Source organism: Tenrec ecaudatus, chromosome 17 (genome assembly GCF_050624435.1).
Source record: "Tenrec ecaudatus isolate mTenEca1 chromosome 17, mTenEca1.hap1, whole genome shotgun sequence".
NCBI classification, from domain to species: Eukaryota; Metazoa; Chordata; class Mammalia; order Afrosoricida; family Tenrecidae; genus Tenrec; species Tenrec ecaudatus.
The window spans coordinates 59,826,515-59,852,628 of record NC_134546.1 but is presented as its reverse complement, the minus strand read 5'-3'; the positions used below and the strand labels follow the sequence as shown (position 1 = coordinate 59,852,628).

General features: G+C 55.1%; 1 protein-coding gene across 6 annotated transcripts in view; it reads right to left on the bottom strand.

Moving 5' to 3' along the window:
• Window positions 1–24,075, bottom strand: part of TLE3 (TLE family member 3, transcriptional corepressor) — a 54,519-nt gene extending 30,444 nt beyond the window's left edge. For all 6 annotated transcript variants that reach the window (XM_075535970.1, XM_075535971.1, XM_075535972.1 and 3 more), the window contains exons 1-4: window positions 22,967–24,075; window positions 22,332–22,432; window positions 21,732–21,795; window positions 20,582–20,626 (exon numbers count right to left, since the gene is read on the bottom strand). In XM_075535970.1, the coding sequence (XP_075392085.1) occupies window positions 20,582–20,626; window positions 21,732–21,795; window positions 22,332–22,432; window positions 22,967–22,990 (234 nt within the window). In that variant the 5' untranslated portion in view covers window positions 22,991–24,075. The remainder of the gene's footprint in view (window positions 1–20,581; window positions 20,627–21,731; window positions 21,796–22,331; window positions 22,433–22,966) is intronic.
• Window positions 24,076–26,114: the final 2,039 nt, after the last annotated feature.

Genomic DNA, 26,114 nt, shown 5'->3' with positions numbered 1-26,114 from the left:
ATTCGGAGTGTTTTTGAAAGAAAAACGACTGCCGGGTTAATAATTGATAGCATTTCCGAGGAGGACAGCTGTTAACAGAGCATTTGCTCCAAGACAAACAGCTGTAAACATCCGTCCCCCCAAAAAAGGGGTGGGTGAGATCGAGACTGATGAGTTCAGCAGTGGGGACAGGTCACCAATCACAAACTGGGACTAGGTCATCCGCTGGCCATGCAGCACAATCTTCTCAATCAGCAGCTGTGGCCCACGAGGCCCGCCTGTCTGCTCATGCCGCCACCTTGGTGACATTGGGGAGTGGGGGAGCCGGCATGCCTGTGACAGTTTCTTTTCAAGCATACCTCAAAGCAGAGGCTCTGTCGATCAGAAGGGACTCACCTACTAGACACAGGCAGGGAGCAAGTTCAGAGGCTCGCGCCCACCGCACATCCTGCCAGACCCAGAATCCATCCACGCCACCCACGGGGCTGGCTCGGGGAGCAACGTCTGCCCCGCATCTCTGTGGAGCTTACCAGGGAAATAAACGACAGGAAGCAAGATAGTGGGGGGCAAGTGCGATTTCCTGGGGAGCAATCTGTTCCATGCGTTTTTTTTAGTAGCTCCCATTTGCATGACCATCTCCTCATTAAAGCAGGACCTGGGCGCGTCCTGCTGCAAACCCAGGGCACCTGAGCATTGTGAAAATGCATCCCCAACAGCCTCGCATGCCACCTCAGCCCACCCTCTGCCCTGGGCCTGTGTCGACGGGTTCCAGAGATGGACCCTGTGTCTCCCCCAGAAGGTAAGGCTGGAGGCCAAGTTCCCGTGCCCCCGGAAAGTGACCTCATTTGGAAGACAGAGTCTCTGTGGGCCCTAATGCCGTGAGTGGTGGGTGACCTTCTAAAAAGAGCACAATATGCATGGACAAACAACAGACACTGAACCACAAAATCAAACTCACTGCCATCGAGTGGATGCCGACCCACGGTGGCCCTGTAAGACAGGCTGAGAGCTGCCCCTGTGGGTTTCTGAGACTGAAACACTTTACAGGAGCAGAAAGCCCCGTCTGTCTCAATGGAGCACCTGGTGGTTGTGGACTGACAATCTTGTGGTCAACAGCCCAACATGCAGCCACTGTGCCACCAAGAAGGGACTCAGCCGTGTGGCCAAGAAGAGATGCGTCTACCAAGGACCACAAGAAGCTGCAGGAGGCAAGCACCAGCCTTTCTGGTCTCTGGGACAGCAGCTGCGGGGTTTCAAACAGCCCTATTCTCAGTGCTCCGGCACCCAGCCTGTCTCAGGCCTCGGCTTTAGCTGACTCCAGGACACCTGGCCTGACAGCCACCTCCCCGAGACGCGCTCTGCCCAGTCATCGGTGGTACCTGTGGCTCCGTGAAGGCATGCTTCACTTTAACCTCCGCCGAGTAAAAACACGAGAGGGGGAAACCTGCCACTTGTAAAGAGCATGCCATTCGTCCAAAGCCACTCGGCAACGACTTGGCTTCTTCTCCCAGCTCTGCCTCCGTCTCGTCACGAGGCTCTGGGGCAGACTGGCCTCATTCGGGCTGCAATTTTGTTATCTGCAAAGCGGAGGAGCCAACTAGATTAACTTGTCCCATCTAAGAGCTACGATTTAGAGTTTCAGGATGCTGAGCATCGGTGCCTCAGGCTCTGGGAAGTATTGTTTCCAGATGGCTGCCATCTCATGGAGCCCTGGCATGTGGTGGCCTCCAGCACTGTCTGACCCATGCCATGCCTATGATCGGCTGCATTAGGAGTCCCAGCAGGCCTGCCCTCCAATAGATGGGTGCTGACAGCTCAGAAGGGGCACTGGCCACAAGTGACTGCTGCTCGTGGAAGGTGAGAATTCTACCCTGCAATAAATACCACCATCCCCCCCCCCCCCCGCCATGTTGCCATGTGTCACTGAGTAGTTCTGACCCAGAGGCCACACAGTCTTTACGAGAACAGGTTGCTGGGGCTTCTACCCACAGAGCGCTGGTGGGCTCAAACCTTTGGTGAGCAGCTAAGCACTTAACCGCGGCACCCTGGGGCTTCTCAGCCTCGAACCCACTATCCTCTGACTTTAAAAGATGAAGCACGCCAGGCCACCTGGAAGTGCGGATGGATGCTGGGGGGTAGGTTATGCTGGGGCTGCCCCCAGGCACCCGTCTTCATAGCAGAAACCATTCAAGTTGGGCAGAAACGCTGGTGGGACTGCCAAGAACGATCTGTCAGAGACTCCAGGCAGGAGTCATGACGTCCTGTCCATCAGCGTCCTGCCCCTGCTGCCCAGGCTCTGTGATTCACAGCAGAGACAGGCTAGCAAGTCTGAAGCACAGGGCCAGGACTCCTTCAGAGGCTGTTTAGCGGGCGGCAATTACAGCCCCACGTCTGCAGGGCAGACAAGGGGTCGCTGGATGCTTCAAGGAGGCTGCCTACACTTCTGAGATGGGGGCAGCCTTGTGGAAAGCTCACTGCACTGTGAGTCAGGAGACTTGATGGGGATAAACATTAGATAGATAGATAGATGGATAGATAGATAGATAGATAGATAAATACACCTGCCCATTTGCAAGACAGATTACCCTCCAAAGTCATGTGGGAACGATGGGTTTTCACCCCAGCTCTGTGTCTAGCATGCTATGTGGCTTTTGGGAAGATGTCCACCTCCTGGTCTCTGGGCCTTTAGGGTGGGCGTGGGGGTCAGGGAGCCCGGGTGGCACCGGGGTTAAGCCCGTGGCTGCTGAGCAGGAGAGAGATGTGGCAGCCTGCCCCTGCCAAGACGGACAGCCTTGGAAACTGGGGCGCCATTCTCCTGCCCTAGGAGGAACAAGGGGGCCCAGTGGGGCACAAGGTCACCAGCTGAGATCACAGGGCTTTTGACTCCATAACACCTCAGTCAGTTCTGGAATTCAAACAGGTGTCACTGGTTCTCACTGGAACCCTCGGCATTTAAAATGAATCTACTTTATCTTGAGCAGGGGAAACCACAGGGGCATGGGGGATGGGGGGTTGAGGATGCTGTGAGGAAGAGGGGGCTCCCTTTCCAACTCCCCGGCATCCTCCCCCCAGCCAGACCACAGACAACTAGCAATCAGATGCCAGAAGATTCTGGAACAATGTGTCTCGGGTAGCTTCCACTTAAAATATTCCAGCGCACATCCTAGATGCTTCTACACGGACAGGCCCTCAGTTATTTGACTCCCGGATGCTACCTCTTCCCAGGTAGCTCCTTCCCAGCCTGAGCTCAGAGAGCCTGAAATAAAGCAAGTGCGAAATCGGGGGGGGGGCGGGGGGGGGCAGAGTGGTGAGGCCCCCAAAGGTGAGGTCGGGGCTCCCAGGCCCCATCCCATCCCCTCCACTGGCTAAGGGGGAGTGAGATGGGGGTGAACAAATGGCCCACTTAGCAGTGGCGGGAGATAATCCCCCCTGGAGCTCTGGAGACTGGGGAAGGCCGCAGATTACTCAATGAGAGGTGAGCGCCTTCCAGGCCCTTTTAGCACTGACATATTGATCAAATTATATATAACTGCGATGCCATTAAATATGTAAGCCTTCCGAGGAGGCCTTCTGAATTATTCATGCGGCGAGGGCTCGGGGCAAGGAGCCCCAGAGCTTAGACAGGACCCAGTCTTTCTCCCAAGGGAGGGGGAGTACCGGCCAGGCCAGGCCAGACCAGGGCATGCTGCACATGAGAGTGAGTGAGCATGAGGCGGGGGGAGGGGGGAGGAGTGTAGACCACAGACTCACACCACATAAGTGTGTGTGCACCTCCCTATAAGGAACTCCACTTCCTCCTTCCATGTGCCCAGAACTCCCGACAAGAGCAGCCCATGGACCCCGGAAGATGGCGGTGGGGAGATACAGCGATCTGTACTCCAGCCCCGGGTCTGCCCCGCACTCAGGCCTCTGCTTCCACCACAAGAAGGAGGTGGGTTTGGGCCAGCAGAGTCCTCAGAGCCTCAACAAAGAAGCAGGTGCTGTGTTGGGAGTGGGGGGTGGGGTGGGGGAGCACCCCCAGGCAGCCCAAGGCCCCTCTGGTCTTGGAGGCCCTAGGATTCTAAGACTTCTATTTCTTTGACCCTCAGTTTTCCTACCTTCTGGGATTCCTGTTAACAAGATCCAATAATCTTTAAATATTTGTTCGTTTTAATTTCCTGGTTCCCAAACACATGAAACTCGGCCTGTCTGGCCCCCGCTGGGGGTGGGTGGGGAGGGATGGCCGTCAAAGAGCTAGCTTGTACAGACAGAACAGGGAGGCCTTTTCAGATTACACCTTCCCCGTACAGGGCTCCTTCATCATGCCAGGCTCCACACCCACCCGGGGCCCTCCCTCCCCTCAGATAACCTCCCACCGCCTCCCCCACCCACCCTGGCTCCGTGGGCCAACTCCAGGCAGGAAGAAAAATTCTCAATTCATGCGGCAGGGTTGCTATGGCAACCCCCAGCCACCTAATCCCCCTCAGAGCATTATGCAAATCTCCCCTAGCCCCTCAACAGGCTGTACAAGTCCCCCTACCCTGGGCACAGGCCACCCTGAGATTTCGGGGATTCTCTCAGTAAGATGAGCACTCAGAGGAAATGCTGGCTCAGAGATTTTTTTTTTTTAAGGGCAAGGGCTCCTTGGGAAGCCTAGGTGACAGCAAGGGAAATTGGGGCAGGGGCGAGGGGAGGCTGGCTGCTGCCTGACACATATCCCCTTGCTGAGTGCCCCACCAAAGAGTCCAGCCCTCCTGTGGCCAGAGCCACCCAGGTCAATGAAGGGGGTCTCCGGCCTGACTCTCCCAAGGCGTGTGCACCAGGCGGGTACCACATGTGTCTTCAAGGACCTCCCCTCTCAAAAGGACCAGGGCCCAGGCCACCAATGTGAAACAACAACAAACCCACAGCATTCCAGAGCTAGCCTGCCCATCCCTCATCCCCACCAGCTCATCCAACTCTTCATTTTGTAGATGAAGACACAAGCGCAGTGAGGGCAAGAGGCTGTCCCTGGTCACAGAGCAGAACAGGGCGTCACCACCCCCACCCCCAACTCACCAGGGATTCTCAAATGGGGGCACTATGCCCACTAGAGAACATCTGGTCATGACTAGAGATTTCTGGGCAGCACACTGGTGTGTCACCAGGGGTGCAGTTAATTCTGTTACTAATGGAAAACTGGAAGTTCAAGTCCACTCAGAGGCATGTCGAAGAAGGGCCTGGGAGAGAAAAAACCACACCCCCGAAAGCCCTATGGGCCCCATCTGAGATGCAGTCCGTCAAGGTGCCCCTTCTAGCCCTTGTAGAATGTATCTGAAATGCTAGTTTCTCTGCCTGTGATAAGCATCCCATTTTGGAGGGAATTCTCTGCAATGCTAATGGACAGGAATAGGGTGTTCCGTACATAGAGGGTGTGAATCAGGTCACCGCGCTTTGCTTCCTTGGCTATATGGGGTCATCTCAAAGACGAAAGCCATGCTTCCATCGAGACCATCCCTCCGTGTATCAGAGCCTTCTGGGACACAGAGAGAACTCCCAGGACCACCAGGGAAGAAGCAGCAGCCTGGTATACTCCAGGTCTCTGCCCTGGAAGAGGTGGAAGCTGAAACCAGAGGCTGGGGTCTCCTCCTGCCTTGTGTATGTAGCTGGTCAGATCCGGCCTCCAGGTTCTGAGCTCACAATCCCAATCAAATTCCCAACGGCCTTCTTTACAAAAACAGAGAACCCAACCAATCCCCACTTTACATGGAATGGGCAGAGGCCCTGAACAGCGATAGCATCGTTGAAAGAAAAAAGGGGGACCCACACTTCCTGATGCTGAAGCGCTACACACCTCCAGGAAGCAAAACCGCCTGGCACAAGTGTGCTAACAGGCACATCGACAAGCGGGACAGCATTGCAATCCAGAAATTAACATGCATCCATGGTCAGTTGGCTTCTGACAGGGGTGCCAAGCGGCAGTGAGGGGGTCCAGCCGGCTCCCACTAGCTGGGCAGAAGAAATTCCTAACTTTGTGTTGAGTGCTGCGAACTGGTTCGGTCGTTCAAACAGCACCTTTAATCACTGTTCTAGCTAACGTAGGTTGCCCCAAGTGGAAACCACAAATTGACATTCCTTATTCTTTCTAAACCTGCATCTCTTCTGTTTTTTCTTATTTGAGTATTAACCATGAAATAATAAGCTACCTTCTGGTGTAACCTTTTTCTTCCTTCCCATGCTTAAAGCAGCCGTTGTCAGGGCAGCGAAACCGTTGTTAAAGAATCAGAATCCCATCCCTGGTGCTAAAATCCATTTCACAGGGAAGGAGCCATCTCTGCAATCCACGGCCCTGGGGAAGCTGGGAAACATGCAGACAAAAACCGTGCCTCACACCACACTCAAAAACAGGCCCAATGGACCAAGGACCTCAATGTGCAAAAGAAAGCCCCCCAAGGATTCTTCAAAGAAAGCTTAGATTCTCTGATAGACTAGGCAAAGCATGAATGACTAGAGGCAAAATAGAACAAATACATGGGCCCTCATTAAAAATATCAATAAAAACGTTTGTTCATCCGAAGGCTTTACCCAAAAAAGGCAAAAGACAAGCTACTGGCTTGATAGAATATCTTCACAAACATGTGTGTGGCAAGACTCCCATAGCCAAAATACAGGTAAAACTTCACCAACTTCACAAAGGGCCAAATAGCCCAATCACAAAACGGAAAAGGCCTTGAAAAGCTATTTCAGCAAGAGGACGGGCGTTCAAATGGCCCTCACACTCAGGAAAGGGTGCACAAGGTCAGTAGCCACCAGAGAGGAAAAACCACAAAGAGATTCCGTGTTAGCCCCACTCAGGAGGGCTAAACGTAGGCCTGATGGCACTGAGGTTCGTCGTTGGGCAGCTGACAGCAAGGCTGGAAGTTCCAGAAAGATCCAGGTGTCTGTTCCCGCATGCACTGACAGACTCTGAAAAGCCCCACACAGGGTCACTATGAGTCAGAGTCGACTTGAGGGCAGTGGGACAGGATGGCTGGATTTAAAAGGGAAACAGCAAATGCTGTCGCCCATGTGGGGAAAGTGGAACCCTTATCAATGACTGGCGGGAACACAGGCTAGTAGAGCCATTGGGGGAAATGATGTAGAGGGTCTTTACAAAATTAAAAATAGCACCACCATTGGACTTAGGAATTCCACTCCTGGCGTATGCCCCAAAGTCTTGAAAGCAGAGATGCACACAGAGGCTTGTACACCAGTGTTCACTACAGCCCTGTCCACAATAGCCAGAGGGGGCGAGCAAGCGTACCGCCCAACCACAGAGGCCCGACCGAGCACGGACGGATAAACAAAACGTGCGCGCCCACAACAGAGTGCTGTGAAGTCTTGATACGACATGCGACATTGTGGATGACGCTCGAGGGCGTCATGCTGAATGAAGTCAGCCAATCCCAAGAGGGCAAATACTGCATGACCTCCTGATGCAGAAACACAAGACACAGTACAGGCTCGGAGGTCAAGCGTACTAAGGATGACCACAGCCATGGGCAGGAGAGCTGCTGAGGCTGCTCGGGACCCGGCCGCTTGGTTAGGGCCCTGGTTTGAAGGACAGCCCAGTTACTTGACTTCTGGTGGCACAGTGAGTTCCAACCCACAAGGCCAGGGTGTGAACCCACCGACTGCACCACGGGCGAAAGATTTGAAATCTTGGAAACCCAAAGAGGCAGTTCTATGGGGCCACAGTAAGACAGAATTGACTGGAGGACAGTGGGCTGGGTTTGGGTTTGGCTCTCCCTTCTAGTACCTCAACAAGATGGACTGACAGAGTGGCTGCGGCAACGGGCTCAAACAAAAGAGCACTTAAGGATGGCCCAGGACGGGGCGATGTGTCCATCTGTTGGGGGTGGGGGGGACACACCGACAGCAAACACCAAGAACTACCTTCCCTCCAAGTTCAATGCACGGTGCTTGGAGTCTGTATCCAAGGTACAAGCATCCCTTCGTGCCTGGAACAGCAGAGGAGGGAGAGTCAGGACCAGGAACAGGGGGTACACTTGCCTTCAAGGGCAACTGGGCCTTTGCTATGAGCCCAGAAAAACTGGAGTGTGCGTGCCTGGCTACTGCCATTAGAAACATGTGATCCAAGAGTCTAGCGTAGAATTCTGACCACAAAAGGGTGGGGGTGGTGGAGGGGTGGTGGTGGTGATGCAGAACAGAATTTCAAATCCTCACAGACTCCAGACTTCCTGGAGCCATTGAAGGTTAGACTCCTGGAACTACTATGCTTAGGTCATCTTTACACATGACACCAAAAATATCCCCTAAAGTCATCTTACAACCAAACGATAGCTTAGCTAGTAAACAAGGTCTGCCTTGGGCATTACACTTTTAAGAACTATCTCCTTAAGAACTATCTCCGTAAGATCAAACGGAGCACCACAACTGGAAGGATTAGAGAGGATCCTCACGGTTCATCTCTATGCGAATGGGAGGGAGTCACTGGGAGAAGGATGGGGACACAGCACAACTCAGAGTGCAATCTCTCAATCCATCGCGCGGATTTCGGACTCACGGTGACTGTGGGAAAGCGGGTCGAACTGCTCTGAGTGTCCGGGACTGTAACTTTATGAGTAGGAAACCTTCCTTTCTCCTGCAGCTGCTGGTTTTGAACTTCGGACCTTGAGGTTAGCAGCCCAACACGTAACCACTGTGCCATGAGGGCTCCACAAGAATGCCATCAGCTAAGGGGCGGGGGTGGGGGATAGAAGGGAGCTGACATGAAGAATTATAATTATATATGTAAGAGTGCCTAATGAAATGTTTTTTTTTTAATGCAATCAATGTCCTTAAACGATACCTATGAAATGGAGGGGTTGGCACCTGTTTTGCTGTTGACATTCTCCACGGGGTGAGGACGAGGAGAAGCATCAGGAAAGGGGATACTGGGCACGCAGCGAGCACAACTGACCTGTGGCTGCCCTGAGCCAGAGGGGTCTTGGCAGCAGCTGGTCTGGTATTTGGTTTAGTGATGAACTACAGGGCAAGGCTCCCAAACAAGGAATAATCTAGGTTCAAAAGCTCTGGACTTGCTAACCATGAGGTTCCTTTGTGGGCTGTCTGCTCCCATCAAGATTTACAACCCCACCCCCAAATCCTCTATAGCAGTGGTTCTTAACCTTCCCGATGACCTGACCCTCTCATACAGTTCCTCATGTGGCGGTGACCCCCAGTCATAAAATTATTTTCGTTGCCACTTCATCACTGTCATTTTGCTACTGTTATGAATCGGGTGACCCCTGTGAAAGGGTCGTTCGACCCCCAAAGGGGGTGTGACCCGCAAGTTGAGAACCGCTGCTCTATAGGGTGGCCGAGTTGGCATCGATCCAGTGTCTTACAGAGCTTTGGGTTTGGGTTGAAAAGTCAATAGTGTGAAGGTTGAGGGCTGTGGGGCAGGCTGTGGCTGCCCGTGGCTGACTGAACTCTGAACAGCTTTGCACAAGGACTGCCTATCACTGGAGCCAAAGCTCCGAGGCACAGAGGAGCCTGGGGGTGGAGTGGTCATGGGAAGCAGCCCAAAAGATCAGACCCTGGCAGGGGCTTGGGGCTGATCATTGGCCCACGTGAGACAGACCTGGTTTCCAGTTTTGAACCTGCCCCTGGTCCACCACAAGGCCAGGAACAAGTCATATGAACTCTTTGAGACTCAACGAGCCCATCTGGTGAGTGGGCTCATGATGCCTCTCCAGTAGGAGAGATGTGGCCCGAGCCAGGGCTCTGATCCACTGCCATTAAGTCAATTCCTTCTCTCAGCCACCCATCAGTGGGTCAGATAAGAACTGTTCCTGGGGGCTTCCGAGATTGTCAATCTGCACAGAAGCAGGCCCCCTCCCCTTCATCTTTCTCCCATGGGGAAGCCGGTAGTCTTGAACCATGACCTTGCAGTTGGGTATGCCCATGGTGAACCCCTACTGCCACCAGGGCTCCCGAGGAAGGGCGGCTCTAGCAAGTCCACACACAGGCCACACCAAGCACCGTGGTCCCTCTCTTTGAGGTCCCGGCAACCTTTGGGACTTCGTTGCCCTGTGAAAATACCTTCCCGAGGTCCTTCTACTGCCGGGTCTCAGACAAAGGTAGCTGCTATGCGTTGTATGCCAGGACCTTGGTTATACCCGCAATCACGAGACGTTCTACTGTCCAAACGAGGAAGCCCAACAGCCCCATGTGACGACCTCATCGAAATTGAAAACACAGTCCCTGGTTCCCAGGAATCACTCTTCAAGGGATGAAAAGTCACAGGTGGCTGGTGACTGCTGAACTGGTCATTGCAGCCACTGCACATCGTTCTGTAAGACAGAGCTGCTCCTGCGGGCACGTACCCTCATTCTCCCCATTACACAGGTGACCACGAAAACAATGATATGGACACAGGTCAGAAACTTGCCCGAAGTCCTGCAGGCAGTGAATCTATGATTCAAAGCCAAGTGCAACCACTCCAAAGCCTATCAGTCCCTATCGGGACGTACCACCCCTTCCAGCTCCCGAGGACCACCCCCACCCCATTCCACCCTCCCGTCGTTGAGAAGCAGTACACTTCTGATGGACAGGCTCGCCATCTACTGGGACAAAGGTGCCTGTCAGGCATTCGTGATCATCTTGCTGCTTCGCCTGGACTTACCAAAGACACAAGGAAGGCTGATGGCCCCTGGACCCGAGCCCTAGTCAACTAGTCTCCCCTCAACTACCTACAGCTTCCACTCCTCCCTGGATAAACGCCTGAGGCCCTGCATCAGACTAACAGAGAGCTCTCCCAAGGAGGTGTTTGGGGGGGGGGTGGGAGGGGAGCTGTGGCGGAGTGGCAGAAGCCTGCAGCCTGCTTCCTGGCCAGGGCACCCCATAATAGACAACATGTGCCTACAAGCTGGTGTGGTGCTAAGAGTCTGAGTGTGTCCCAGTAGAGCGCCCAGATGAAGACCAGCTAGGAAGGGAGGCTTGGGGACCCTGTGGGCCTGGTCTGTAAGCAGTCCTAGGGGACTGGTTGTTGTCCCTTCTGTGGGGGTCACTACCATGACTACAAACGGCCTCCAACTAGCTGAGAGGAGCCCCAACCCAACCTAACCTACCCCCCCCCCACCAGCCCAAAGGGAAAATAGAGCCCTCCCTCCCACTGTGGCCAGTAAAGGTACATTCATTTGATTTAAAGTTTTTAAAAAGTCAGAAAACAGAAGGGCTGTGAACATTGGTAGTGAAAAGGATAAGCGATAAGGGTCTAACATACTCAGAACTGGGAGCCCAAGCAGACAGCCCCAGGGTGGCAGGCACAGTGACTCATTCACCTCCAAGTCCTTGTCTTCTTGCTGCAAGGCCTCTCCTTCCTCCTGGAGATCTAAATTCCACCAGTTTCCCCTTGTCTCTTCCCCATTCCTCAGTCCTCCCTATCTCTGCCGATGGCCCGCTTATCTCGTTCCCTTTGCCCTTCTCCCACCCCCCTCACCCCCTCGCACTTCACCCTTCAGCTGGCCAGTGTGAGGTGACAAAGTGCCCCAACACACACACACACACACACACACACACACACACACACACAGGCATGTGGGGCTCCTGGTGACTCAGAGGTTAGTTAAACCAAAGTCCTGTGGGTTCCAGCCAAGAGCAGACCCACAGGGAGATTAAGAAAACCGACTGACCAGCTTCCCATGAAGATTAACCCAATCTAGCCCACTGCCCTCTAGCCAGTGCTGACTCAGGCGGCCTCCTCCTTGTCCCAGAGTGCAGCTAATGGATTTGAAGCACCAAGCTTCCCATTGGCAGCCCAGCACTTAGCCCGCGGCACGCAGGCAGGGCTCCTTGGTAAAGGCCGAAGCCTGCCCATGGGCACAGTCCTGCCCCACCCTATCAGGTCAGTCGGAAGTGGCTCCTGGGCACAGGGCAACAAAGACAGTCTTTAAAAGGCTTTTAACAATTAGATCTCTAGCTACCATCATGTCTAGCCTACAAGCCTCACACGCAAATTCCAGAAAAGTCTGTGGTCTTCCGGAAGAGGCTTCTCCTGCTGGACAGTGGCAAGGAGAACCCTTAACAGGAACCTCGAGCACACAAAATGCAGAGTGCAGCCGGGATGGACCAAGTGTCCATCCCGAGGGGCTCAGGAGGAATACAAAAGAGCCTTGGCTCTTGGGAATTCCCAGACTTGGCCTGACACACACACACTGCCCCCCAGTGTTCCCGGAACAGGGCGCTCCAGTGCCCTACAGGTCTGAAAGGGTCATTTTCATACCCGAGGCCAGCGGTTCTCAAGTAGCAATGAAAATAATGTTATGGTTGGGGGGAGGAGGTCAGCACACTTTAGGAAGTGTATTAAAGGATCGCAGCATTAGGAAGTTTGAGAACCACTGCCCCAGGCATTCCGCCCTGCTTGGGTGCTTTTATGCCGGTGAGATCTGTCGTGGGGGAGTGCTGGTAGCATAATGGGTTACATGTTGGGATGCTAACTGCAAGGTCAGCAGTTCGAAACCACCAGTCGCTCATGGGAGAAAGACGAGGCTTCCTACTCCTGTGAGAGCGAAGGAGCCACCTTCACAGAGACTCACTGTCCCAGGAGAGTGCCTAGGCCTGTCGACTCAGAACTGACTCAGTGGCAGTGAGGGTGGGTTTTTCATTTGTTTGTTTTTCTATCCTGGACCCAAATGCCGAATGTCTTGGGTTCCTAAAATGAGCCCCGGCAAAGTATGGGGGCTGGGCTGCGGCAAGAAGGTTGGTACTGAAGCTACACCCACCAGTCACTCAGTGGGAGAAAGATGCGGTAATCCACTCCACTCCTACAGATCGCAGCCTCAGAAACCCCAAAGGGCAGCTCTACTCGGTCCCGTAAGTCACTGCCTTCAAGACAATGCAGCCTGAGAGCGAGCCAGGGGGCTGAGTGGAACCGCTCGCAGCCTCAGAAACCCCAAAGGGCAGCTCTACTCGGTCCCGTAAGTCACTGCCTTCAAGACAATGCAGCCTGAGAGCGAGCCAGGGGGCTGAGTGGAACCGCTCATCTCTGTCCCCATGGAATGGCGGCTGGGTGTCAACGCACGGAGCCCAACCCATGACCTATACCATCACCCTCAGGCTGCTCTGAGTTGGAGTCTAGTCTGTGGCGGGGGTCATCTGTCTGTTTCAGACAGTCTCCTAAGCCTTGCAAACAATTACGTGCTTACAGAAACATGGAGGAACCCTGGGAGTCCAAGCTGACTTGACAGCAGCGCGTTTGGCAGAGGTTATGGCAGTATGGCAACTTTTTCAGGAGGATCTGCTTGCTCTACTTTAGAATTACTTGGTGACGGTAGTTGACCCAGGATGCCAGCAGCAGCAGCCCAGTGCTTGCTGAACCCTCACACCACTAGAGCTCCTTGCAAACTACCGTGGAGTCGGGGTTCCCAAGGCAGTTCATCTTTACCGGAGCAAACAGCCTCAGCTTTCTCCCACAGAGCAGCTGATGGGCTTGAATCTCGGGCCTCGTGGTTATTAGCAATCCAACGCTGGCCCACAGGGCCTGCACAGAAGTGAACAGACTCCAGAATCTTGAACTGGAAGGAGCCCAGAGGTCCCTGCTTCAGCTGCTCCTGGGAACAGGCTGAGCCGCCCCCTCCATCCAGGGGGCCTCAGCCTAAGCATTCAGTGACAGGCTCCGGAAGCCAGCCCACCCCCTTGCTGACCTCAAGACATCCTTAGCGGACAAAAGAACTCAAACCCATTGCAGAGGGGAACTGAGACTGCCCCCCCCCCCCACCTTCCCTTCTTCCTATCAGCCCTCCCCCTCCACTACCTCCCAGAAACACTCATCAAATACACCCCACTCACTCAAGAAGAGGCAGGAAATCCCCCCCTCACCCGCCCCATCTATCCTTTGCCCCGCCTGGAGAGGGAGTGTTTATTTTGAAAAGCAGGAAAGGAAAAAGCTGCTGGGAGGGGGGAGGCGGGGAAGGGCTAGGGAGGGGAGCAGCGCCTTGGCTACGGGGCTCAGAGAGCATTTGTTGAAAACAAGATATTGTCCCTTTAAGCATATAAAAACAAGGCCCTTAAGCACGCAGTTCTCACTCTGGTACACAATTATGGGTGCTTTCAGCTGTCTAGCACTATTTCAAGTGCTCTCTTAGACCAGACTGTCAACGGCATGTTGAAAGCTATTTTGTTGGCTGCTATCATTAATAGCAAAGTGGAGAGCCGGGCTGATGAGGATTAAATATGGGGGAGGGGCGGGTCACAACCAGTCATTACAGAATTACCAATCTGAGGAAGGAGACAATGCCACTTTGGGGAATAAAGTTCAAACCGGCCTATGGGGGGAGGGGAGCAGGCAGGGAGGCCTGCAGACAGCTGGAAAGGCCCCTACCGCCACCCCAAGCAGATGGACTCAGGCCAGCCCTAGAGAAGCATAAGGAGGGTGGAGCCGGACAGAGGCTGCAGCGGATGCTCTGGAGGTCTCCCCTTACCTCCCAAATGCAGCCCCCGGTTTCTAGAAAAACCCATGGTTTCTAGCAAAACACCTCCCTCTTTCCACAAGCTGTGGCCACCCGGAGAAGTAGCCTCCATTGCCCACGTCTTCCTCTTTTAAAATCCCTGCTTATGTTGTTGTATGGCTTCGTGTCCATTTGGACTCCTAGCGACACGGCACAACTAGTCCACAGGGTTTTCCCAGGCTGCCATCTTTACTGGACCAGACTGCCAGAAGTCTGCCCTCTCAGAGGGTGCTTCCCATCACCCACAGCAGGGGCCAGCCACTGCAGCTGCCTTCCACCCTCCTGTAATAACCCCTTAGGCCTCCCTGCTGTAGCACCGGGCTCTTCTGTGAAGCTGTCTCTGACCTGAACCCCCCCACCCCCCTTTCCAGGGGAAGAATGAGCTGTTCTTTGTGCTGTGCTTGCTGCTCCTGAACCGCTGGGTCCACGTTAGCACTTACCTTGCTGCACTGAAATTACTTATTTAGATGCCTGGCTCCCTGGTAAGAGGCAACGGTGTCTTTTTCATCGGTGTAACCAACTCCAGCCCACACCGGGCACAACCCGGGTCCCTAATAACCATTTTGGGAAGGAGTCCAACCCCTTCACTTTGCTGATGAAGAAACTAGATGCTTGGTGATTGCGGGGGGGCGGGGGGGGCACGGAAAAGTCTACTGAGCTGGTAGTCAGGCCACAATTAAACCCCCACTTCCTCCTCACAGGGTGCAGGGAATGGGAAATCCACCCTCGGAGTGATTCTGAGTCAGAAAAACCCACATGTTTTCATATACCTATTGTGTATGAAGTGCTGCCTCAGCAGAGGGGCCTCCAGCACAATTAGCTACAAGAATTCGATCATGTGATGCACAAACGGCAGCAGGCAAGCAGGTCATTGTTGGGGGGGAGAGGAGGTGATAATGTCCTACCAAGATTTGGCCCGGAACACCTGTTTGTACTCCACTCCTGTTGTAGGAGATTAGATTCTGGATTGCTAACTTCAAAGTCAATAGTTCAAACCCACCAGCCGCTCTGCTGAAGAAATATGAGGCTGTTTGCTCCCATAAAGATTTACAGTCTCAGAAACCCTATGAATTGGACTTGATTCCATGCAGTGGGTTTGTCTGTTTGTGTAGTGGTTTCAAGTTGGGCTACTAACTGCAAGGTCAGCAGTTCGAAACCACTAGCTGCTCCAAGAGAAGACAGGACTTTCTACTCTTGTCAAAGAGTTAGTCTCAGAAACCAAAGGGGCAGTTCTACCCTGTCCTATAGAGTTGTTATCAGTCAGCATCTGCTCGATGGCAGTGTGTTTTGGGGTCTTTTTGTTTTGTTTCTATTTCACACAAAGAGGTAGAAAGAAGAAAACACAAAACAGAGGAATAGAGAGAGAGAACGTTCCCATCCCCCCCATGTCCTTACCCTTCCGCAACAAAGACGGCCATGGAAGAATTCAGTCTTTGTGGGATTCCCGGACAAAACTGGCCAGGAAGGGCCTCTGGCCTACATGAGAGTCTTCCTCCCACAAGAAGAGCAGCCCAGCGCTCTGCCTCAGTGCTCCTGAGCCAGGCTCCGTCCCCTTATCCGCGAAGTAGGGACAAGGAGCCCCTTTACCCACATCCTGGGGCCAAATGTAAACAAGACCCAGAGGAGCACATCAGCCCCCACTCTGTATTGCCATCACAGGCACTAGTAAAAGGGGGTCTGCGGCGGTGGAAGCCACCTGTGCGGAGTGGGCCCTAGAGCTCAGGGCAGCAGACGCTCTGTGAGAGTGGTGGGTGGGGGCACAGTCTACGCAGAGAGGTAGGGAAAGGCAGGAAAGGCAAGGCAGAAGCCATATCACAGAAGAGGAGTTCTTGCATCTGGCCAGGATGAACTACTACTCACAGGAACCTAAGGTCCACTCGGATGTTACCCGGATAACACAGTTAGACCAGCACCTCTGCCCTATTCGACCTTGAGGGCGGCTGCCCTGCCTTATCCCCACCAGACAAACTCAGAGTTTGTTAGACTGGCAGACAAACAGATCCCAAGACTCTCCTAGCTCCTTATTCCTTACAAGACCCCGAGAGGGAAGGTGAGTAGAAAATGAACACGTCTCAACTCCCCCTTCAGCCTGGTACCCACGGCCACCCCCCACAGCTTTCTGCATCTTCAGTCAGTTTGAAAGGTTCACAGATTTGTCCACCTTCACCTCGCCCATGAACTTTACCTCTGGGATTGCTAAGTACACACAGTGTGTGGTTACTACACACATCCAATCACTAATTGTATAAACAGCTGGCAATTGGAAACAGGGCTGTGGATAAAGAAGGTTCAACTGATAAGGGTTATACAACCCCTGAAATTGGGTACTTTGAACTTGGGGGTAACCAGGATTGTAGCCTCCTCAGCCTCTTTAGATAACACAGAGAAAAGCAGTAATAATTAAAGACACAGGGTCCTATTTGCTAACAAACTAGCATGCTTCTTTTTTGCTGTGTGAGTTCTGTGTCACAGATGGAGGGGGCAGGGGTGGGGAGGGGGGGTGAGGCTGGGGTATAGGAGGCAGCAGCTCAATTGTTCAGTGGAAATGCAGGGCTCTAGAAAGACCAGATCCCCTCTCTGGGCCTCAGTTTCCTCATCTACAACTTGAAAGGTTTGGATGAGAAGCTCCGGGGCTACTTCACCTACAGAAAAAGATGAACGGAGTCCCTGGGTGGTACACACAACTCATGCTTTTGGCTGCTAACCAAGAGGCTGGCAGTTCGAATTCACCTAAAGTTTCCTCGGAAGAAAGCCCTGGTGATCCACTTCTGGAAAAAAAAAATCAGCCACGGTCAACCATGCTGTGGAGCACGGCTCTACTCTGACAGACTCGGGACCTCCGAGTAGCAGGCAACTCCGAGTAGCAGGCAACTCCATGGTGACTGGGTGCTGTTTGCTTTTGTAACCCAGGGGCACATGATGCTGCCCTCAAATTAAAATGGGCAAGTACACTTAGAGCATCAACGTCCCCAACAGAGGGGGGAGAAGGCAGCCTGGCCCAGCTCCCCACAGCACTGCTGCCCTCCAGTCCCAGGGACAGTCGTTGCTCTGGAGGCCTGGCTCCTATACTGGCTTTGTTTCTGTGACTCTGAGCTCTGCAGGAGCGGCCAGGGAACCAGTGAGCTGGCCAGTCACCCCGCGCCTCCCTGAATCACGGTGACATTCTGCTTGGAAGCAGGGGCTCCTAGGAGGTGACCTCTTGATTCTGTGATCTTTGCTTTACCATAATTAGGGAGGGAGGCAGAAGCGTAGAAGAACCCATTTATTACTTCTGCGGGATCTGACAGCTTGGAGAAAGAGAGCCAAGCAGAGCAACAGCCAGCAGAGCCAGGCAGGGCGAGTTTAACCTCCTGGTAAGATATGAAGGAGCTCAAGGCATCTCGTCAGTATTGACGCTTTCGTCAATACTTGGGTCTATTTCCCTGCACCTGAGCTGCTCAGCTAATGACAATGGCCCACACAGTCAGTAGAGAACGCTGTGGCAGACGGTGGTGGGGGGTGGTGTGTGTGTGTGTGTGTGTGAGAGAGAGAGAGAGAGAGAACAGGGTGACGACACCCCACTACTCATCTATGACTGTATATAAAAGTACAGACAGTCCCCCACCCCCAGTCCTGAGCTTCAAGATGAAGAATCCAGCCTGTTTGTTCCAGGCAGATGTAATCACACGAACAGTCAAGTCTAGAGGGCAGGACACTGCATGAATAATTCAAGCACTCCAGTCACTTGATTGTGTGTGCAGATAAAACACCAGTCAACCGCTAAACAGGTCAGCTGATAAACTTGTTTGCTCAGGCCTAACCACCATCCGCCAAATGCACCCAAGACCAACACTACAATTAGTGACAGGGTTTCATCGGCAGAAAGAACCTCTCAAGCCAGCCAGCCAGTCAGCCAGCCAGCAGGGGAGTGGCCGGCCCATTAGGTCAGGGTTGCATTTCTCAGGGCCTGGTTTCTCCACCTCCTGGCCTCTTTGTTCCCGCACAGCCACAGGGTGATTGCAACCAAGTCAGAGATTGCCATGAACACTGCAGGACAGACACACACACACACACCACCACACCACACCCCCCCCTTGCTGGGAAGCAAATGAAAACAACTGCAGGGCTGGAGGCAACCGTGCGTGGCAGACAGGATAAAAGCACCCAGTTTGGGAACCCAGGAGCCCAGACTGGTATCTCAGCTCTGCACTCCTGCCCCTGAAGCCTCCATTTCCTCCAGCACAGGATCCCTCTGTCTGCCTCCAGCAGCAGCGAGGATGGACCTCAGGCACCTCACTAAGCACCCAGTTTTGGGGGGTGGCGAGAAGTCCCCAGGGCTCTACCACACCCCTGACACACACACACCACCACCCCCAAATGCAAGAAGCTGGTCAACTCGTCCTCGGCCCTGTACTGTCCCCAGGACATAGGGAAGAGCTTTGCTGTGCCAGCCAGGGTGGATTCCTTGTGCCACGTCACCAGCCACTCAGCCCTGCGCAGACCTGGGGCACACCACCCGTGAGGACTGCAACATGCAATGGCACGTTGGACCTTAATTACCCAGCTCTTAGAATAATTGCCGCTGTAAATTTTAAACCTGGGTGCAATTACCCTCTTTAAAACACACCCAAGATATTAAGCAGTCAGAAAAGGGGGGCGGGGGTGGTGGTGGAGGAAGAGATGACGGTGACACCTTGCACAATCCTTCAAGGCTCCCCGAGCAGCTGAGCCCCCAGCCTCAACAACACGTGTGTACTGGGCTAGTCTGTCCCGGTCAGGTCTCCCCAAAGTCGGGCAGAACCTGTTCCTCTAGTCCATTCCCTCAATAAGGCCCATCTGGACATCCCAACTGAGGTCGGTTTACAGTTTCTGTGGGTAAGAAGCCAAAAACGTGGTGGCCTTCCAGTGCCTTCCTAAAGCATAATCCTCCATAAGCCACAAGCTGGCTGTGCACATTGACCCATAAAGCCAAGCTCCTTTCTGGTTTGCCCTTCACTCAACACTGGGGCGGCCCCACCAGGGCTCCCCACCTGCTCTGGGCCCTATCTGGCCAAGCCTCCCACGCTATAGAAAGCAAGATTTAAACCTTGTAAACGAATGTTAATTTAGAGCAGAAAATCTATGCAAGTCAAGGTCCCCAAAGGCTAGGAGGAGCCAAGGGCTTTCTGAGGTTTCAAGATCGCCGATTGTTAGAGAACCACTGGCCTGCACCATCTACTGGGGCCAAGTCCACTCCTGCGGCTGGCTGAGCCCAATTACAGGCAGCCTCTCCTAGGAACACAAATACACAAACAGGCCTCTCCCACAGCCCAGCCCCAACCAGGACTGGTTACTGATATGCACCCAGATAAAGGGTGTTTGTATTTGCATGGTTTGAGGTATACTGTTATTAGAATAGTGACAATCTGAGGAGGCTGGTTAGGGATCCATCAAAGGACACCAGGACTTGCAAAACTGGTTTGACTTCAAGATTTCAAAGCTGAGCTCAACTCCCAGCCATCTCCCCAGTCCAGGTGAGGAGGCGGCTGCCCCAGCAAGTTCCTTCACCTCGCCACATTCAGCTTCCTTCTCCGTGAAATGGACATGCAGCTGCCTCCCAATTAAGATCAAGATAAGAAAACCAGCTCATAACTAAATGGAAGGCATTGCGAGATGGGTTTCATGCCAGCTTTGTGTTTTTTAAGCGGTTAGTGGCTTTGCTCCTTTAAATTTCGACAGCTTGGCCTGACTTTTAAAGGCTCTTGAAGTTTTAATCTTATCAAGGCAGAACATCGCATTTTGGGGGGGGGGGGGGTCCTGCATTTCCTCTTGAGAATGTTACATTAGAACAGATAAACGCAGTCAGCCCTCTGAGGGTTTGGGGGGAGGGGCGGCGTAGCAAACCAGGTCCTTTTTCTTGCACTGAGATCCAAGACCAGAACGAATCTGAATCTCCCAAGCTCCAAAGCTTAAGGTTCAGTATCTATCCAGAAATGAGCTAGCAATTCAAGGGCTGGGGTCCATTCACCCCTTCCTTCCGGGGAAGAACTGGGAGGGGAGGGGGGCGTGCGTCGGCGGCGCAGTGGCGGCACACATTACCAGGCTGGACTTTCAAACAGGAGGGAGAGGCGGAAGTCCACACATATATCGGGTTGTACAGTGTTTGCTTAATTAGATGTAAGGAGGGAGCTTACCTGCTTGTGCATTTCAATATTCAAGCCATAGGACATCTCATAGTACTACAAAGAAAAAGAGGGGCCCATTAACAAGCAACCCAGGAGGAATCTGTTCACTTACATTCCCCGACCCCTAACCACCCCACCCCCACCCCTTGGGAAGGCTTTGGTCTTATGACACACTTGCTGAAGACTTTTCAAATCAACCTCCAAGGCTGGCCTCTAGAGGAGATGATGAGAGCGCATCATGGGCAGCTGTCTCTCACCCAACTGCCAGAATAGCATGCCCGCAGTAGGAAGAACAGCTCAGGTCCTGCTTCTGACAAGCAATGCAGGTGCCACACATTGGGTTTCTACATCGTTTGGGTTCAACAGGGAACAGTGTGAACACGAGACCCTCTAGCCCACTGAGAGTTCTTTAGCAGCGTGTCGAAGCCTCTCATGTGGAACATGGTAGAGGGAGTGGCACTTAAGTGTCTTCCGCGCCCTCTCACAAATAGGAGATTTAAATTTGCTGGAACAGAAGCTAAGAAAAGGGAGTCAATCTACCTACTGCCCCTGGGGCTGAAAAGCCTTTTGGGGAAGAGAGGGGGAGGGGGAGGATAATCTCCTGAGAAGGGGCCTGGATGGGAAAAGCCTTTGCAAGGCTCCTCTCCAAGCCAGAAGCCCTCAGAGACCAAGCAAGTGTTGGGAGGGGGGCTGCGGGTGGACTCCGGGGATAGATTCCAGAGCTGAAGGGCCAAAGTTTCCAAGCATCCCTGAGAGATTTTTATCCACCCCTAAGATGGACTGGCCCAGTCCTACCCTACTAGCCAAGACTTGGCACCTGATCCCCTGGGAAGCCTTGAACACAAGTAGCAGCAACACAAGGGTGGCTCAGGAGCCTCTGGCTTGGAATTTGGGTTTTTGCCTCTGGCAGCCTGCAAGCTCCTGTTTCCACCCACCCCACTCCAAGTGACCCAGTCTAAGGGGAGAGAGCACAGGGACAGAGGTCACAGGGCACACAAGTTAGTGTGCTCCCAGATACTGGCCCGCGGGGGGCGTACTCCTCCCCAGTGCCCCCTCCCGCGACAGTCAGCTGGGTGGGCACCCTCCCGGGTGGGCACCCTCCCACCCTCCCACCCTCCCCACCCTCCCAGGCCCTCCCTGGCCCTCAGCCGCCTCTCACCATCACGTAATGGCGCTGCATCTCCGTCTTCTCGTTTGCCAGCTTGTCGTACTCCACTTTAAGGCTGCGAGAGAAGGAGGAGCCGGCTCAGGCCTGCTGCCTACACAGCCTCCTCAGAGGTCCCAATCCAGGGGCCACGGAGGGCCACTTTCCCACTACTCTGGCACCCCATTGCCTCACTGCCTCCTGGGGGGGGGGGGCATGTGCGTCCCCGCCAAGGGGAAGGGGCAGAGAGTCAACTTGAAACTTCCCGCGGCCGACCCAGAGAACTCATCAGGGTGCTGGGGAGGCGCAGGAAGGGGAGCGGGCCCTTGGCCCGGAGCCCCAGGGACAATCCGGCCAAAACTCCAAGCCTCGGCCTAGGGATGGGGGTGTGGGAGGACGAGGAGGGGGGTTCCCAGGAGGCACTGGTTAAGTCCGGAGAGTGCGGGCAGCGAAGGGTTAAGGCGCCGCACTCAGAAAGGGGAAACAAAAGGCGGAGGCCGGGCTGCCCAGTCACCCCGCAGCCAGGAGCCCCCTCAGTCCCGGGCGGGGATGGCTAGAGGCTAGGCGGGGGCGCCCCCTCCCCGGCAGTCCCAGGGCGGACCCCACCGGCCTTACCTGTGATATTGAGCTTGCAGAAACTGGAATTCGTCTTTGATCCTGTCACAAGACTCCGCCACCGTGAATTTAAATCCTGGCTGCCCGGGTTGATGGGGAGCCTGGAACCCCGGAGGACAAGGCAGGAAAGGGGGCGGGGACATCAGGCAGGGGCTCCGAGCGGCTCGGGGCCCCGCCGCATAGTCCCTCGGTCTCGCGGCCCTGGCGCCCCACCGGCCCAGAACCTTCCGAGCAAGTTTCTCAGCCCGTGACCCAGAGTGGGTGGGAGTGAGGGGAGGGGGTGGAGGGTGCCCAGCCCCTCCCTCCCAGCCGCGGGGCTCCCATCCCCTTCACTAAGGGGCTCCCATGCCCCAGTCAGGTGGGGGCGACTACACGCGGAGGGGGGGGGGAGCAGCTTGGAAGCAGTTCCCCCCTCTATCACCCGCAGCTCCCCCACGGCACTCGGGCGGAATTAACATCTCCCAACGGCGCCCTCCACCCCCATGCTCTTTGTGTACACACGCGCGCGCGCGCGCACACACACACACACACACGCAACCATAAAGGTAGCAATAAGCAAAATGGAGGTGCCAGCTAACTGCCTCCTTTACCCAGCCATGATAGATGCTCAAATAAACCGAATTGCAATTACTCACCGGATGTCTGCCTTGCGGATACATGGCAGGGAGGGGTCGGGATTCCGAGAGCTTGGACACGCCGAGAGCCCGGGCCGGGGAGGTGCGGGAGAGGGGGGAGCCGAGCCCGGGCGCGAGCGGGGGGCGGCCGGGGAAGCGGGAGCTCGCCCCGGGCCCCCCCAGCCCGCCCTCACAGAGAAATCCCAGAGTCGGGCGCCGGCCCCAAGTGAAGACAAAGAGCGGCGGAGCAGGCAGCAAAGTCGTCGGCGGGCGCCGAGGCCGGGCGGGCGGGCGCGGGCTTTGTGCGCCTAGGGCTCGGCCCGTTGCGGGCGGCCGCCTTCCTCGGGCTGCGTGGAGCGTGTCAGAGCCGGGGGCTCCTCGAACATCGTCTTCTCCGGCGCGAGGTCGCGAGGCCGGGGGCCCCTCCTGGGGCGGGCGAAGAACCCTGCCTCCGCGGATCACTCAGCCCGTGGCTCCGAGAGCGGGCAGCGCCGGGGCAGCCCCGGCATCCGGGGCGCGCGAGTCCTATCCGAGGCGCGGCCGGGCCCGAGCTCGCGGCGGGGAGGAAGGGGGAAGAGACGGGCACCGAGGTGGCGGCTGGAGACCGGGAGAGCGCCGGAGGGCGAAGGCGGGTGCTGGGTGCGGGCGCTTCGACGCCCCCCTTCAGAGAGGAGAGCCTGCTTCTCCCAGTGCTATTGCCGCCGCCGCCGCCGGCAGCTCTTTCCAGGGCCGGGGAGAAAACTCCGGGCTCGGGAGGTGCAGATCAACGTTCTGGCATCGTAACTCCAGCGGACCCGAAGAGCCTCCGCGAAGGGGTTCCCGTGGCTTCCAGCCCCAACGCCGGGTCCCCAGCGAGGAGCGCTGGGCTCTGCCGCCGCCTGGGTGCGCGCAGCCGGGGAGAGCGCTGGACGCGAGACGCAGAGGGAGAGCGAAGAGTCCTTCCTCCTTTCCCTTCGGCTTCCTTCTCTCTCCTCGGTCCGGATCTCCTCTCCGCGCCCGGACGGGCCCCCGAAACACACTCGGACACACGCACACAGACACGCACCCCCCACCCCCCCAAAAAAGTGCCCGGAGCTTGCAGATACCACACACAGACAAGCAAGGGGCACCAGCACGAGGTCTGAACTGCCGCGAGAGCAGTTCCAAATAGGGACTGAAAAGTAACAAAATAATGTGGCAGCTCCGCCCGGCGCTGGCCAATGGGAGCGCGGGGCCCCCACGTGGGGCCGCCGGACTCGGCCCGCGACTGGGCAGCGCCGGGCGCGACGTCACAATGCCCTCTTGTGTCTAAAACTATGCATGAAAAGTAGCAATCAGGCCCTATCCGCTGGTGACTTTCGCCTGGGAGTGAAAAACAGCGCTCCTCAGATCAGGAATTAACCGAAAGACATATAATAAATAGATATATATTGTAGTCTTGGGCTGCTAGAGGTGGGGTTTTTTTTTTTTCCTCTTTTTTTTTCCCACGATCTGCTGGCAATGATTTGGCGGGAGGGAGAAAGGGAAGACCGAGAAATAACAACAAAAGAGGAAAAGACAAGCTGAACGGTCCTAAAATCCTGTGCCTGCCAGTAACGTGCCAGTTCATTCTGCTGTGGCGACGAACGATTCCTCTCTTTAATCTCATTAGGTCTGCGAGGCAGCCCAATTAGATACTATAAAACAAGCCGAATCACTTTGTCACTTTAATGTTTTCACTTCACAAGATTTAGGACCCATAAAATTGCCTCTCCCAAAGTTGCCTCACCACACACACACCCCCCTTAAAATTTGCTCGGAATCGGGGGTACCCCCTCTTTATCCCTTCTCACGTCCCGCCCCCACCCCGCACTCGTCTCCCCAGCCGGCGTTCTAGCTCTGCTCCTTCGCCTTCTTTTCAGAAAGCCAAATAAACAGCGTCTTTGATGTGCAGCGGCTGCCTGCCAGCAGTCTGAGAACTCTTGCTTGGCGGGTAATGCGGATGGAAAGGCCCGATTACCCTCTGACAACCTGCTCAGCTCGGGGCTGTCCCCACTTTGGGCCCTTTCGGCCACGGGGGCAGCTACACCCCCTCCTTCCCTGCACCCACCGCTCCGACCCAGGAGTCCGGACCCGGTTACCAGGCCAGCTGGAGTCAGAGAGAGGCTCAGGGTAGTAAGACATCTTTGGGGGAACGCGAGCGCGCGTCTGTGGGGGTCGCCGTCCCCAACCTCAACCCTCAGGGAGGCTCCGACGCCCACTAGCTCCTAGCCCCTTGGGAGTCCTGCTGGGTCGGACCGAACACTGCACTCCCGGGACCAGCGTGCCTGAAAACCTACAGGCGTTTATCGCCTGCTCTCAGGGTTATGTCAGGTCGCGTGGCCCGCGGGAGGTGGCCTTCTGAGGGGCCCTGAGACTGAAGCGGAAGCGCTCCACGCGCTCGTGGGCGCTCTGGGTGGGCAAAGTCAGGTGGGCCCCAGAGCCCCCCTCCAGGATCTCTAAGAAATCAGCCAGAACCCTGGGGCAGGTAGGTGGCAGGTGTTGGCAGGTTGGGTCAGAGGAACTGGGTCTGGGTGGCGGTCCCTGGGTGGGCTTCAGAAGAGGGTGCGCTCCACCCCCATCTATTCATAGGCCCCCTCCTTAGGAAACTATAGCATTGGGCCAATCTGCCTCAAAAGGCCTCTTTCAAATGTTAAAAAACGTACAGTTGTGACCTTGAGGATTAAGGTGGACCAGACCCATATGGCTTCAACTGCCCCATATGCATTCGAAAGCTGGACAGTGGACAAGGAAGAATCGACGTCTTTGGATTATGGTGTTGGCGAAGAATATCGAATATGCAGCCCCTGGGTTGCCAGAACCAGGGACAAATCTGTCTTGGGAGAACTGCAGCCAGAAGGGCACGGCGCAGGATGGGGAGACTCCCTACATGCTTTGGACATCTTATCGGGAGGGGCCAGTTCCTGGGGGAGGGCAGCATGCTTGCTAGAGGGTCAGCCAAAAAGATGGATTGGGCTCACACGAAACAATCCTAAGGGTTGGCAGTGTTTGGCTGTGGCTGTTTCTTCTTTCCGTTGTACACAGGGTCTCTGTGAGCAGTAACCCCACTCTAAGGCACCTACCAACAGCGACCAGGAGCCAGAGGCTCGCCCTGGCATCTTAATGAGGCGCTGCTGGCTCGGAGGCCGGGGCGCAGGGAGTTACACGTGAG